Source organism: Hylobates moloch, unplaced genomic scaffold (genome assembly GCF_009828535.3).
Source record: "Hylobates moloch isolate HMO894 unplaced genomic scaffold, HMol_V3 SCAFFOLD_22, whole genome shotgun sequence".
NCBI lineage: Eukaryota > Metazoa > Chordata > Mammalia > Primates > Hylobatidae > Hylobates > Hylobates moloch.
In genome coordinates this window covers 11,185,337-11,201,169 of record NW_026652297.1, presented here as the reverse complement: position 1 = coordinate 11,201,169, position 15,833 = coordinate 11,185,337, and the positions used below count along the sequence as shown (strand labels likewise).

The window sequence follows — 15,833 nt, the reverse complement described above, 5'->3', positions numbered from 1 at the left end:
TGAGACTCTTAATGCCTGACGATCTGAGGTGGAACCGTTTCATCCTGAAATGTACCCCCTTCCCATCTGTGGAAAAATTGTCTATCTGCCACGAAACCGGTCCCTGGTGCCAAAAAGGTTGGGGACCACTGTTTTAAATCAACTATTGTAATTATTAAATTAGCTTCTCCTTCAAGACAAACACTACTGATGGGATCATTTTTAGCTCTAGGGATGTAATGTGTTAGACAAAAAGCTCAGGGATAGTTTACCTCTTCACCAGACTGAGGGAGAATGCTCATTTATGGGATAGTCAAGATTGAGAGGTTGGACAGCTTTAGGGTTCTGTCTGGCTTTATCTTCAGGATGGCTTTATCATCAAGTTTGAAATGTTTTAACTTCTCAGCTTATACAGGCTGCCACCCCGCCCCAATCCATCCATGAATAGGATGTAAATAAGGCATTCTAAATAACCGGAGTTACTTTTTTTCCACTAGCATTGATGTAGATAACATAAAACCCAAGAGTGGAGGATGGAAGATCTCTGGAACTAGTCAGATACAGCCAAGGGCAAAACAGATGAAATGAGGTGGACTAAATATATATACTTTTGTTTTCTGCTAATTCTCTACTACTAATAAAATCTCACTAAAAGGATTTTTTTTTTAAAGGCATAAACTCCCAACGACACACAGAAAGGGAGAGGAAACAGTAACAAAAGTTTGGAAGCTGGAAAGTTGGTGGAGGAATATAAACATTTTGTTAAAACAGTAGAGAAAACAAATCCTAAATCAGGAGTGAGAACAGCATAGAAACAATGTGATTTACACCCAGTGTGTCTCATGAATGGTAGGGCTAAAAACAAACAAACTGCCCTAAAAGCATTTAGAAACTAGATCCGCTCCCCTCTCCCACCTCCCCTCTCCCACCTCCCCTCTCCCAACTTGTGACAAATAAGACAGGTTTATTCTTTGGAGAGGGCAAACTAAAGAGTCTCCAGACCAGGAGATTCCAAGCACACTTGGAAGAAGAAGTACAGAGTATCAAAAGAAGACAGGAGATTATGAAAATGGATACACAGACTCAATGAAATATTAAATACTGAGACTCCAAGGTATCTTCTACTGAGACCCCACAATGATGGTGACTGGGGAGCTTTTCAGTAAAATCTACTGAGTCCAAGGGAAAAGACTTAAAAATACTAAAATGTCAACTCCATGAAGGCTACATGTCAGCAGGAACAGTGCCTAGCACATTGTTAAGTGCTTGTTAAATTCATTACATAAATGGAAAGTCATCAAAAATTCACTGGCTAAAGATACTGACATTGAAACTCCCTAATCAAATGGGCCAACCACACCAGATATTGTGAAATCCAAACCCAGTATGCCCCACCCACAAATTCAGACCTTCTAATCTGTTTCTTGTACCTTCACTCTTAAATGAGGGCCCAAGGACATCAGATACTTGAGGAAAATTACTAACAGAAAAGATGCAGATCAAAATGAAGCAATAAAAGGAACTTGAAGGAAGCATACCATATAGGGGGAAGAGAAAACTTCAAAATCTAAAAACAAATATATCATTCATATCTGTAGAAAGTTAAGAGAAACTTTTATCTATAAACAATAAAATTTTAAAAAGAGAATAGGAAAATCAGTGCAGGACATACAACATTAACAATTCCAGAAAGACAGAATACAGAAAACAAAGGAAGGATATCACCATAGAACGATTCATGAAAATCTTTCAGAAATGTAGGACATGTTTCCCATTAAAAAAGCTCATCTAATAACCGGCAGAATTAATGAAAACTGATTCCTACCAAGGCCTACCATGATTATAACATTTCAGTACAACAGAGACGACATTCAGAAAGTTTCCACAGAGAAAAACCAGGTCATGTACTAAGAATGAGGAATAAAAATGGCTTTAGACTTCAACAATAACTACAAGGCAATGGAACAATGCCTTCAAAATTCTGAGAGAAAATTACCTCCAGCAATTCTATACCAGTTAAATGGTCGAATATGTTTTAGTGTAGAACAATGGCACTTTCAGATATTCAAAGTCACAAAACAATTTATCTCCCATTAACAACCCTTTTCTCAGGAAATTGCTGAAGGGCATGTTCCCCTAAAATGAGGGAGCAAAGCAGGAAAGGAGATAGGGGTATAAGAAACAATGGATCCAACAGGACAGCAGCAAAGGAAGCCCCAACATGATGGTGAGGGGAAATCCATGATGAGAGCAGGAAAACCAGTGCAGTCTGAAGGAGACTAAGCAAACTGAAAGGAGATCTTCAGGAACTCTGGAGAACCAGCAAAGTCCAGGGAGAATTAACCACAGGTACACAGAAAATTAAGCAAAGGGGGAAAAAAGACAATTATAAACTCTAGGGAAAACAAACAATTGCAGGAAAGGAAAGCTAGATAATATGCTACATGGTTCACCTGTAAGCAGTGATTACATAGCCATAATAATGTAAACATTTGAGTAGTGATCAATCAAAATTACAACTATTCTGAGAGATAAAGGATAGGAAAGTGGCGTGTATGTGGTAGATGCAGGGGAACGAAAGAAGGCGAAATTCTCATCTTGTACAGAGGGTGAAGTCACAAGAAATGCCTAAAGCTAAGAAATGAGGAAACTGCTATACCTCAAGTTATTTAGAGATATGGAAATAAATACCAAAAGAATTAGATAAAATAAAGTAATTACCTCTAGGGAGTAGGAAGCAAAAAGGAGGGAGGGCTGATTTTTTCTTAAGCTTTGCAAAACTTCCTTTATGCTTTGTACATATGTAACTTTGCTTAAAAAACACTACATAAGAAAAAGTCATGTCATGGTACTTTTTATATGTATTTTAATCATAATTTTTTTAAAAAGCAGATGGGATAAAGAGAAAAATGCAGTGTAGAAATGAAAATATCAGGAGACTGGAAAAGAGATGAACAGAAGAGGAAGACTGAAAATCACCTCCAACATTTAAAGGGGGCACTGAGAAAGGAGAAGGAAGAGTGTAAGAGGGGTGTATCACATGCTGTAACAAGTGCCTTAAACTCACAGGAGAAATTCTATTGCCACAGGAAATCAGTTGGCAGTTAAGAAATAAAGTTTTTCAACTCCGTACTAATTTGCTTTCAAATTGCAAATTTTAAAAAACAAAAGAAAAAAACAAAACCTCTTACCTGTTTTTCCAAAAAGTGTGCAACTCTGGTCCTCTGTTCTTTTGGAATGGTAGGAAGGACCTTATCAGCCATGCTAAAGTCCCTCCGCATGACGGCTGTCTGGTATTCCAGGACTGAAACCAGCAGGGAATAGCTAACGATGTTCAATTCTTTATCCCCCAGATAAAGCCTGTTGTCTTTAGGAATGTAGCCTAGGAGATACATCGTCCTATAAAAGAAACAGAAACCAAGTTAGAAATTCAAATCTGCAATTACACAAACACACACCCTGCAACCTCCCTCTTGCTCAAAACCTTCCCATTTGATTGACAGAATTTTGGTTAACAATAGGCAACTTACCAAAACTATAACACTGAAAAATCAGCCTATCATTGCTACAAGCCAGCAACAGATTTTTCTAAACACACTTTAAAATTCAGGACAAATGCAAAATGATACTCAGGTACCTGTCCAAGTGGGCAATGGTGACTATTTCTCCTCCAACATAATAATTTAATCTGTTCACAGAACTTGTGTAAATGAAGCAATCGCCTACCCAAAGCCCTGTTTTCACAATTTCCTGAATCTCACCAAGAACCTGCAGAAAGAAAATAAAAACAATTACTTTATCCAGCATCAGAAATCTCTCAATAAAAAGCTGAATATATCTGAGGGTGATATGGTAGAATAAGGAATGCAAAGTAAAATCCTTCCTATTTCTAGAAAAAAAAATTTTCCTTGGAATTTTTTTTTTTTTGAGATGGAGTCTCTGTTGCCCAGGCTGGAGTACAGTAGCGTAACCTCTGCTCACTGCCAACTTCTACCTCCCGGATTCAAGTGATTCTCCTGCCTCAGCCTCCCAAGTAGCTGGGATTACAGGCGCCCGCCACCATGCCTGGCTAATTTTTATGTTTTTCATAGGGACGGGGTTTCACCATGCTGGCCAGGCTGGTCTTAAACTCCTGACCTCAAGTGATCTGCCCACCTCGGCCTCCCAAAGTGCTGGGATTATAGGTGTCAGCCACTGCGCCCCGCTGGAATTTCTCTCTTCATTTAAGAACAGATTCCTACTCAATATAACCCTTAGGCTCAAAACAGAAAAAAAAAAAAGAACAGATTCCTAGATTAGTATTTGTAATGTGAAATCTCATTGTTGGGTCAAAATCATGATATAAAAGAATACTGATCTAAACTTAGACCCTTCATAACATGACAATGAAATATTAAGTATTTCACAAAATCTAGGACATCTGCACAATAAATGATTTACCATTTGGGAGCTCATTTAAATCACTGACTAAATAGTCTTAGGACCAAAACAACTACAATTTCTTTACTGAAAGATATCAAAGTAAGTCTAAAGAATTCTTAAAATCAAAGTACAAATTTCTTTTAAACATATTTATTTTCAAATTTTGATCTATGAGTTACGATTTTAATTTTCACATTTCACCAGAAATCCTTAAATGCTGTCTCCCCACACCTAATTTATAATGAAATGTTAAAATCAGTAAAGTCTGTTGTAAGAATATAAATCATTTAAAAACAAAGCTAAAAGCAAAAGTTGTGCTGATGCAATTACCTCAAAGGCATCTTCAATGCCATCTTCAGTAACTCCCTCATGTGTTTCCTGTGCAGCCAAGACTTTTTCTGACAGATACTTAAGGATAAAAAATGATTCCTCTGTAGCAATACAGACTAGCTCTCCAGAGTCAGACCAGAAAATCTGCAACACAACAGAATCATAGACAACTGATTGGGATTTCTGAGTGGATACGACAAACTGCACATACTTGGTTTCTTACAACATTTATCTTCTTATATCAAGATTATAAGTATTCACTTAACAATTTTATGTGGCATTATTTGGGAGGGTGGCCAGCTATTATGTGGCTATGCTATTTAGCCTAGCAATGGAAAGACCAAAGGCAGACAGGAAAGGAGAGCTGTCAGTAAACACTGAATGTGCTACACAGAGGACCAGTACCTATTCCTTATTGCTCTAGAACAGTGTTTATCACCTTTTTTATTTTTTTCATTTTCACCCACCATCCCTAGAAGTCTTTCTGGACATTTTTCTAATCGCCTCCCCCAATGAAATTTTAATACCACAGATACACATATGTAATGCATATACATATGTATAGCTATGCTTTATTCATAAAGAGTAAGCCCCCAAGTCAATGTTTACACCCATTGAGAATGCATGCCCTAGAACCAGACCCCAGAAAAGCTGGTTTGTTTCCAAAGATAATCTCCTGACAGTGAAAACTGTCAAAGCAGTGGGCAGTTCTAAAGGTAAACACTGTCACTGGAGATGGTCACCTCAAGTTCAAGCAGCTATCATCAAAACGTATGAAAAGGTTTTCTGAACTATGTGGAAGAAGGCATTTCCAAGTCAAGAATTCTCTGACTTGTTGTTCTCAAGGCATGCTTTTTTCCTGTCAAAATGGCACTGCCACTTACCTCCAATTGCTCAGAAAATCAGGATTGTCGTAGCCTAATGAGGCCGTAGACAATGTATATTTCAAAAGTATAAGAAGTTATTTAAATTCTAAGTGCTGTTTTATATTTTAAATGGCTTTTGATAATGGAAGAGGGAGAGCAGGGTACAAAACACACTTCTTGGCCTTAGGGACCCAGAACTCATCACAAAAATAAATATTTCAAAAACAACAATGGAGGGGAAACTCACATGTTTGGGTTGAATTTCAATTCTTCGTATGAGTTCTGTATTGTCCCAGTCATAGAAGGCTAAGCCATTTACAGATCTGACTCCCAATAAGAAGCCGCCGTAGATACCTAAAGGGAACATAAAAAGAGTTTTGCTTAGGCATTTTTGAGCCATTACAAAGAATTTAAAAATGTATCATACGTAGACCACACTTACTTTCTGCTCCAAAATCTGGTTTAAATGATTTTTTTTCCTTAAAGTTCTTAAATATCTTTACAATGCTGTTGCTCTCTCTTATTGCATACCTGGGAGAAAAAAGGGAAGGCAAACATAACATGTTATATACTAAATCATAATTCCACCAAATGTTGGAAATATCTTCAAATACTTTTCAGTAATTATGCAAAAATATAGAATAAATATTTGAAGATTCTCTGATGTACTGTTTTCCTAAGAGATCAGAGAACTCCTTACAGGTGGACAAATGATTAAAGGGTTTTATACTGTATATGACATGAATTACTAGGGCTTACAAACCACTTTAGAAACTGAAAATGACCCAAATGTCCACAATAGGTAAATGATTAAACAAATTACCATATATTCATATAATGGAATGCTACTCTGCAAATAAAGAAACCAATTACTGATCCAGGCAAGAATATGGATGAATCTCAAAAACATTATACTGAACAAAAGATGCTAGACACAAGAGTACATACCGTATGATTCCATTTATATGAAACTCTAAAGACAACTCTAATCTATATAGTGACAAAAGGCACTCATCAGTGTTTGCCTGGGACTGGGGAATGGGTGGGTGGGTGTGGGGTGTGGACAGACTGTTAATGGAGACAAGGGGATTTTGGGGGGATGATAGAAATGTTCTATAATTTGATTGTGTTAGTGGTTACGGATTACATACATTTGCCCAAATCTACTGACATGAACAGTAGTCCTCCCTTATCCATGGGGGATATGTTCTAAGCCCCAATGGATGCCTGAAACCTCAGATAGTACTGAACCCTATATACACTATGTTTTTTCCTATAATGTAAGAGGTGGGCAGCATATACAATGTGGATATGCTAGACAAAGTGATGATTCACATCCCAGGTAGGATGGCTCAAGATTTCACCATGCAACTCAGAACACTGGGCAATTTAAAACTTATGAGTTGTTTATTTCTGGACTTTTCCACTTAATATTTTTGGAACACAGTTGACTGTGGGTAACTAAAACTGCAGGAAGGGAAACCACAGATGGGGGGACCGCTGTACAATTAAGTGGTACATTCTGTCTTCTGTAAATTATACCTCAATAAGGGCGATTTAAATAATAAAAACTGTGACAAATGGCTCATTCATCAGCAACAACTGCTTATATTCAGGCCTCTGCCTTGAATAAAGGGGCTGTGGCCCCTGGATATTTGAGATTGTGTGAGGAAGTGATGTGATGAGGGCTTTGCTCAGGACAGGAAAGATGCTGAACAAGGTCTTGGCTGGATAGAGCTGAAAAAAGGGAACTATCAAAATAGAGGAAGAAGTGTGCTGAAAGAAGGCAATTCATCAACTATAATTTTGCTTAAGATAACACATTACCTTTGAATACATAGAACTGTATGTATATGTGTATTTAGGAAATTTATGAAAAGATCAGAACAATTCCATACCTCTCAATGAATCTTACTGTTGTAACATTTTTAAAAATGTATCTTATTACACAATGCTGAGGCTTAAGTTGCCCCACTATTGGGGGCAAGATGCAACATAAAATGTGGGGCAAACAAAACTAAAAAAACTGTGAAAATGTAATTCAGTTGTGTGGTCTGAAAACACTAAACTCCTAATGTTTATTACATGCATTAAACAGGAATCAAAAAGGAACCAGAGCCAATGACTAGTAAAAAAGTCAGAGTTAAGTGATCTTTCCTGCTTTTAATGAGAACATTTTATGAACATTCTGAATTCAGACAGAAATGTGTTAAGAATGGGTGGTGGGTACTATCACAGAAAATAAGTTTTAAAAAAGATTTAATAAATTTCTCATCAAAATGATCAAACCACAACATCACTCCCAAGTAGCTAGCATGTCAGGACACTACATCACAGGGAGGGCATGCCAAGGCCTGCCAAGGCAGACATGAGGGTCTACTGTGCCTTAAGCCCATAAAGCACCAGGTCCTGCCGTGGGCTCCATCAAAGAAATGGGTGCTGGGTCCCCAGTTAAATGGAATTATTATATCAGCTTGGGCAAGCCAGCTCAACACAGAACAGAGAAAGCACAAAGACAGCTCACGCTACACAGTTGCCTCTGACTCTAATCTTCCAACGGACAGCTGTGGTGAGAACTGTTTTTTAACATGGAGAATCACAGCCCACATCAAGCCTCGAGAGTCTTCAGGCAGCACACAACACATCTGCAATCAGGGCACGCTGGCTATCATACAGCCAAAACTTACTCTGAAGAATCGTGGGCCCATGCAAACTCCTGAGCAGATCCAAAGCTCTTGTTTCTCAATGCCATTGCTGTGTAGATGATATACTCCCCATCACCACACACCACCACAAACCTAGAAATCACAGAAGCCAGGGAGGGAAGTACAGAGGACCAAAGACATGTAGAAGTTAAGAAACAATAATTCATGTTATGGTAAAAGAATTCTAATAACAAATGTTATTTTAGTTCATTATTACAATTTAACATCTTTTAAAAGTTATACATTTCTTTGAATACAAAGTTACGAAAATTCTATCCAACAAATTAAAAAGGAAATTATGAATATAGCATTACTGCTGAAATGCTATTGGAATGACCTTCTCATAAATAAAGGCAACTGGAGACAGGAAGGTGAGAATGGCTGGAGATGCAAAGGAGGAGGATTCCAATTATTCAACCAGTATTTGTGGAGCACCAAGATGCCTAGAACTTTGCTCATGACATTTATACCACAGGAAGGCACTCTATTATTACAAAGACTATCTTCATTTTAAAGCGGATCATTCAAATGAATAAAAATATCTCACTCCAGGTTTTAAAGACTGTTAAATTCAGCAAAATACAGAGGATATTTTAACATTTAAATAATGAGAAAAACAGAATGCTGCAGAGTCAACTAAAATTTTCCCAATGGACATAAAACAACTATCTTTAAAGTTGTTTATAACACTGTAAAGGCTGGTATCAAAAGACTGCCAAAGGCAAAACTTACGGCCAAGAATGTTTTATGATATTAAGGGAAATATGCATAATGCATTCTTAACCTTCATAAGACAATTATATTACCAATGATTATGGATACCATTTACTGAACTAGGTGGCATACTTGGTTTATATCTTTTGTCTTTTTCAATACTCAGCACAGCATTATAAGATGCCCAGACCTGCTGTAAAATAATTTTAAAGCTCCACAGGTTTAGACTTCACTGTGCTAGAAACTCTTCTCTCACAATATGTTTGGTGACTTATAAATCTTAAGGGAGAAATTCAACTGACAGTTCAAATTACAAATAAGAAACAGAATTATTATCAATCCCAAAACTTTTTCAAAAGACACATATCTCAGAGTCAGGTTTTCCTCTTGAAAGAGCAATGAGTCAGCAAGCATTTAGAGAGGGCACCTACTAAGTCTCAGCATAAGACATACTCCTTGTCCTCAAAGGAGCACACAAGAACACAAACTCAATGCATGTGAAATAACAGGAAACAGTACTATTTAACTATTCAAAATTGTGTGGTATAGAACAAGGCCAGACGGGAAACATGCTCCATCTTTTGTGCCAACTTGATCAAGTGGCATGGCTGCCTGCAGCTGTGTTGAGGATTGTGAGGCCAGGGCAAAAGCACATTGAGGAATGATTAGAGATGCCAACCACAGGGCAAGAGTGGACTGTGGATCTGCAAACCTGTTCTAACATACACAGAAGCTGAAGGACAAATTTTGGTGATGGCTTACCGCCCATTAGGATTGTGCTGAATAGTCTGAGGGTATATTTCACAACTGCCCATATCCTTTACTGCCAGTGGCAATCTTTCACCATCTTTAATTTCAGCATCTCCCATTGCTTTTAGGTTGGCCTGCTGGACTTCTGAATGCTTGGCCCAAATTATCTTTCCATTGGCATCCATGGACATGGCAGGTTCCTCCCGACCAAGCTGAAAGAAAGAAAAATAGCTCTCAGCAATGAAAAGGAAAATGAATAAAATCAAAACAAAACAGATTTTTTTTTCACCTAACAGAGAGCTCTATTTCCTTTCTTCCACTTTAAATCTTCATTGCTTAATGTCTAGTGCTTAATGAAAGAAGTGCCAGTTTTACAAAACTGATTACTTGGAAGATGACAGTACTAAAATACAAAGAAAATGGTTTTGCCTATGTCCACCTACTGAGAGGGATAGTATAATTACCTTAACAATGATGCTCCCTTCATCATAGCCCAAAGCGACATTGTTTGACCCTCTTAGACTGGCCACGCACCATACCCTCTCCATTCCATAATTCAGTGTGCTCTCAAGCCGGTAGGTGCTTGAATGCCAAATACGTACTGTTCCTAAAAGAACAATGTAAATACTCCCTTTTGATACGAACATCCGACAATAAACTGTGTCAGGTGAAAGAGACCCATAGAAGTCTTTCTATTCAAATAGGTAACACTTCATTAAGACCAATTTTTTGATCTACTGTCTTTAAATGATTTTTAAAAGCAACATAAACGTAACACATAACGTGTAAGAAACAAAAACTAAGAATTATGATTTTAAACATGAAATAATAACAGGATTTCCTGGGTAAAGTGTTTCCTATGTGCCAGATGCTTTCTACCCACGATTTCTTCTCACTATAATTCTATGAAGCAGATATATATGTTTTCACTTCATAATTTGCCCAAACCCACATTCATGACATAACAGAGCCTGATTTTGAACCCAGGTTTGTTTGACTCCAAAGCACATGCTTTTTCAGTTTTTCTTTAGGACAGCTGATGGTCCTCTTATTTAAGTGACAGAATCAAAATACATGAGAATGATGATGATGATGATGATGATGAAAACAATGCCCCTTTACTCTTTTATAGCTTAAGTCGGGTACTTTAATAAAAATACCAAAATCCTTGGAAACCTCCAATTATAATGCAGAGACATTACTTGCTTTAAATGCCCACTGAGTAGTTACCAGCATAGGAATAAACATACCCTTCTAACTTACCATCTTCTGAACCTGTGATAATGATTGGCAACTCAGGATGAAAGCTGGCACAAGACACATTTTGGGCATGTCCTTCCAGTGTCTGCACACATGTTTTATTCTGTAATTAAGACATAGAAAACATTTTTTATTAATGAAAAACATGTAACCAGCCCACCCTTAATTTTCTCAATGTACAGATACATTATAAATGATAGTAGTCATGAAAATCTAAATAATATCCAATACAGAAATTTTTGAAATAGGATGATCTTGTTGTATATATGAATATTTTATCTAATTACTTTGTAAAATAAACGTAAATGTAACTATCATATTTAAAGAAGGGGAAAAAACCCAAGAAGGCTTTCGTCTGAATATTATTCCCCCAAATTCTCAGGATAATAGATTTTCCCCTTAAAACTTACACCTACCATCACTGGCTAAGTACACAGTGCTGCTTTAGCCTTTAATATTTTTATTCTGGATTTAAGCACAAATCTGAAAATGTTTCAAGGAAAAACTGACTTTCTAGGCCTCATTTTATTAATTGCTTATGGGAACTTTTGATGTGGAAAACAAAAATATCAAAATATAAGAAAATCTTAGAGATAGGAAGCATGTTAACAAGAATTCATAACTAGGTTTACAAGAGTACAGTTTGGCAAAATGGTTGGTAATTGTTGATCTGCTAGCTTACAAAAATGAATAGAAGTCTATCAATGAAGATTATGGAGGATAATTCAACATTAAAATGTTAAAATTTCTAAATGCAATTATGAAATGAAATATGAACATGTTGGTACTTTATTTTTAAACTCTTGATATGCATTGTTTTCATTTTTATGGAGAATTCTGGAAACACAGTTTAGGTGCAAATACTGATCTCTTAAGTTATTATGCTGTGAACAGATTTCCACAACCCAAGTCTTGACTGTCCTATAAGAAATAGTAAGAAACATATCTAACATATGGAAGGAAGGTTATGAAAAACTGTACCTGATAATCCCATATTTTAACAAGACGGTCATCTGCACCTGAAATGAGGTATGGCTTGTCCCCACCACTGTAGTAATCAATGCAATTCACGCCTTTCTCATGTCCTTCCAAAGTGAAGTTTGGTGACGAAGAGCCCAACTGCCACACCTGCAGAGAGAAACAGCATCTGCCAGTCAATATGGGGCCTTGCTTTTCAAAAGGCAAATCCACCATATTTCTGACACATTATGTAAAATGCTAAAGCCCAGGAGAGAAGAGCTATCAAATTTTATTTTTTATCCTGTTTGGTTTTTGTTCTTTCTCATTTTACTTGAATTTTCAGGGAGCGAAATCACTATGGCGTTCTTTAAAAGAAGTGCCAATTTCCAGGCTTTATCTCCAGAGATTGTAATTCAGTCAATCCACAGTGACACCCAGGAATCTAGATGTTATGAAATTATTTTATTATAGATTTAATATACAGCTCATGAAAGTAGATTTAGTAAGATATTTTAAAAGTGGCTGGGTGTGGTGGCTCACACCTGTAATCCCAGCACTTTAGGAGGCCGAGATGGAAGTTATCACTTGAGCCCAAGAGCTCAAGACCAACCTCGACAACACAGCAAGACCTTGTCTCTACAAAAAAGTGAAAAGTAAGAAATTAGCTGGGCGTGAAGGCACACGCATGTAGTCCTAACAACTCAGGAGGCTGAGGCAGGAGGATCGCTTTAGCCCAGAAGTTTGAGGTTATAGTAAGCTGTGATCATGCCACTGCACTCCAGCCTAGGCAACACAGACCGTAACTCAAAAATAAATAAATAAATAAAGGCATATTAAAAGGAGAAAATTACTGCCTAATTAAAAATTTAAAGTGTAGAAAATTGTTAAAAATTACCACAGCACAGAATTAAGCTTTATCTTTACAAATATTTACTGAGTGCCTACTATATGGGAGGCCCTGTGGGGAGTATAAATGTTTATCAATTACTGTACAAAATAAACTTTATTGGAACTGAAGATAAGACAATTATTGTTTTCAAGATAAACCTAAATTAGTAAAAAAAAGTTTACAACTAATTTCAAAGTTGATCTATGTCAAAAGCAAGGATAATCCAATCAAAGGCAAACTAGCTAAGGTCAAAACCCTAAGATAGTCAGACACTACTAACAGTGTTTTATATAGGTGAAAGCAAACATGTAAGCAAAAGTTAATTTAAGTCAATGCATATGGAAATAGTTTATTTTATTTATTTGTTTGTTTGTTTGTTTTTTTGAGATGGAGTCTTGCTCTGTCCCCCAGGCTGGAGCACAGTGGCGCAATCTCGGCTCACTGCAAGCTCTGCCTCCCAGGTTCATGCCATTCTCCTGCCTCAGCCTCCTGAGTAGCTGGGGCTACAGGTGCCCGCCACCACACCCCGCTAATTTTTTTGTATTTTTAGTAGAGACGGGGTTTCACCATGTTAGCCAGGATGGTCTCGATCTCCTGACCTTGTGATCCACCTGCCTTGGTCTCCCAAAGTGCTGGGATTACAGGCGTGAGCCACCGTGCCTGGCATGGAAATATTTTAAATATTATGATAAAAAAAAAAAAGGAGCATGATTGCCCTCACTGCAACATGTATTAAGCATCTAGGTCAGGTAAGGCACTTTGCTGTTTGCTACTGAATGTTTGGGGAAAGGGAGTGACATATAGTTTCTATCCCTCAAATCCAGTATTTCAGAGGATAAAGATTTCCAAAAACGTGTAATTATAATTCAGTCTAAGAAAGGCTGAAACAGAGGCAAAAAGCAACGGAAGAAATGGGATAAGCATAACTGGCTCTGTCTAGAGGTGAAGTGGATGTCTGACAAGAGGTTCTCAAGAGTAAATATTTGTGCTAAACCTTAAAAGCTGAGTAATTCTCCAGAGGAAAATAAATCAAAACAGTAAAATAAAGCGAAGTGCAGGCAGACGGAACAGTTCAATGAAGTAAGGTTTTGTGAACATAGCCACTCTAGAGGATGGTGAATAGACCAGGGTTTTAGGAGATGTCACATAATATTAGCCCAGGCTAGTCCTGGAAATCCTTGTATTCCACACTAAGGCATTTGGACTTTATCCTTAGATCAGGAACTGACAAGATGCAATCTATGTTTCAGAAAGATAACAGACAGCAGTGTGGTGAAATGGAGTAAGAAAGAGAGAACAGAAGCATATGGAATTTAAATGTAAAATAGATGAACGATGAGCAGAAGTCAACAATGAATACTAAAAGGAGAGGACAGTGGTATCCTAAAAAGATACTGGCATTTTTCTTATTCTGGGTTTCCAAAGGCTAAAAAATTTTTATAACATGCTGCTTCCACACAGAAAAACGCTCCTCATTAAGAGCACTGAGTTGCCACAATATTTTTCTAAACACAACATGTCGTTTGGATTAAAATGAGAAATCCTATTTTGACTTCAAAACAGGCTTTTGAGAAAAACTTTTAAGATGGGTAAATTTCTGGCCAGTCAACAGTAAAACACCTAAGGCAAGTATAGTTCACTAATAATCATAACTGACACAAAATGTGGATGCCCTACCTTGATAGTCCTGTCCAAAGAGGCACTGGCAAACTGATTGTTATCTTTGGGGTTGATCACAATCTGCATAACATAATGAGTGTGTCCTTCAAACACTTGTGAGCAAGACCATTTTTTATCCCAGTCCCAGAGCTTAATAAGCATGTCATCTAGGCCAAAAGAAAGTCTCAAGTTAGTTGTAGTTTCTATTTTTTCACTTCATAACTAAGACACGGCCTTTAGAAGAAGCAAACCTAACACAAACCACATAATCCATGACTTACAGAAATAGAATCAAAACCAAATAGAGTTTTCAAAATGCTTATTTATCTTAAAAATAAATTTAACTCTCTAAAGTGGAGATAAAATAAATAAAATAGATTAGAAATAGAAAATATAAAAATTCTGTGAAAAAACTTAAAAATTCAGTGGGCATTAAAGAATGGCCAAAGAGGCTGGGCGCGGTGGCTCACGCTTGTAATCCCAGCACTTTGGGAGGCCGAGGCGGGTGGATCACGAGGTTAGATTGAGACCACGGTGAAACCCCGTCTCTACTAAAAAATACAAAAAATTAGCCGGGCGTGGTGGCGGGCGCCTGTAGTCCCAGCTACTCGGAGAGGCTGAGGCAGGAGAATGGCGTGAACCCGGGAGGCGGAGCTTGCAGTGAGCCGAGATTGCGCCACTGCACTCCAGCCTGGGCGACAGAGTGAGACTCCGTCTCAAAAAAAAAAAAAAAAAAAAAAAATGGCCAAAGAGTAATATAAGTTTGATTAGAATCTAAGCATGACTGAATAGTGATAGCAATGACTATGTAGAGAACAAGCATTTGCCCTCACAAGATTAGTTTTTAAAAAGTTTTTAATTACTTCTCAATTTTTAATTTAAAGACATTTCAAAGAGCTATTACTAATTCAGTGCTACTTCTTTTTCCAGTCCTCCAAGAGGTCTACTATTTATACACAATACCAAGGAGCAAACTAGTTTGAATATAAAGATTGAACTGAGTAGGGTCTATGACAATCTGCCAAAAACTCACTCGTCAACATGTAAATGACCTTTCTGTTCAGCAGATGTTCAAACATCTAGACTTGTAGGTCTTATCTGACAGGAATTGGAGCAATCATTACACAAATCCTAAGTACAGTTGATATTTCATTAAAGTACAAACACAAGCAGCATCAACAGCACAGTAATGGATCTAAATAGTTTAAAGGCTGCTTGGAATTAGAATTCTATTTGTAACAGCAGTTAAAGCATAGCATGTCTCAGTGAATGAAAATGAATTACCCAAAGAGACGCACA

The 15,833-nt window shown here is 37.3% G+C and overlaps 1 protein-coding gene across 1 annotated transcript in view; it reads right to left on the bottom strand.

The window, feature by feature from the left end:
- COPB2 (COPI coat complex subunit beta 2) overlaps positions 1–15,833 on the bottom strand; it is a 32,431-nt gene that overhangs the window by 5,951 nt on the left and 10,647 nt on the right. The window contains exons 5-15 of the mRNA XM_032143620.2: positions 14,553–14,701; positions 12,008–12,154; positions 11,030–11,129; positions 10,231–10,373; positions 9,779–9,978; positions 8,285–8,395; positions 6,040–6,128; positions 5,845–5,951; positions 4,732–4,875; positions 3,617–3,747; positions 3,171–3,378 (exon numbers count right to left, since the gene is read on the bottom strand). Of these exons, the coding sequence (XP_031999511.1) occupies positions 3,171–3,378; positions 3,617–3,747; positions 4,732–4,875; positions 5,845–5,951; positions 6,040–6,128; positions 8,285–8,395; positions 9,779–9,978; positions 10,231–10,373; positions 11,030–11,129; positions 12,008–12,154; positions 14,553–14,701 (1,529 nt within the window). The remainder of the gene's footprint in view (positions 1–3,170; positions 3,379–3,616; positions 3,748–4,731; positions 4,876–5,844; positions 5,952–6,039; positions 6,129–8,284; positions 8,396–9,778; positions 9,979–10,230; positions 10,374–11,029; positions 11,130–12,007; positions 12,155–14,552; positions 14,702–15,833) is intronic.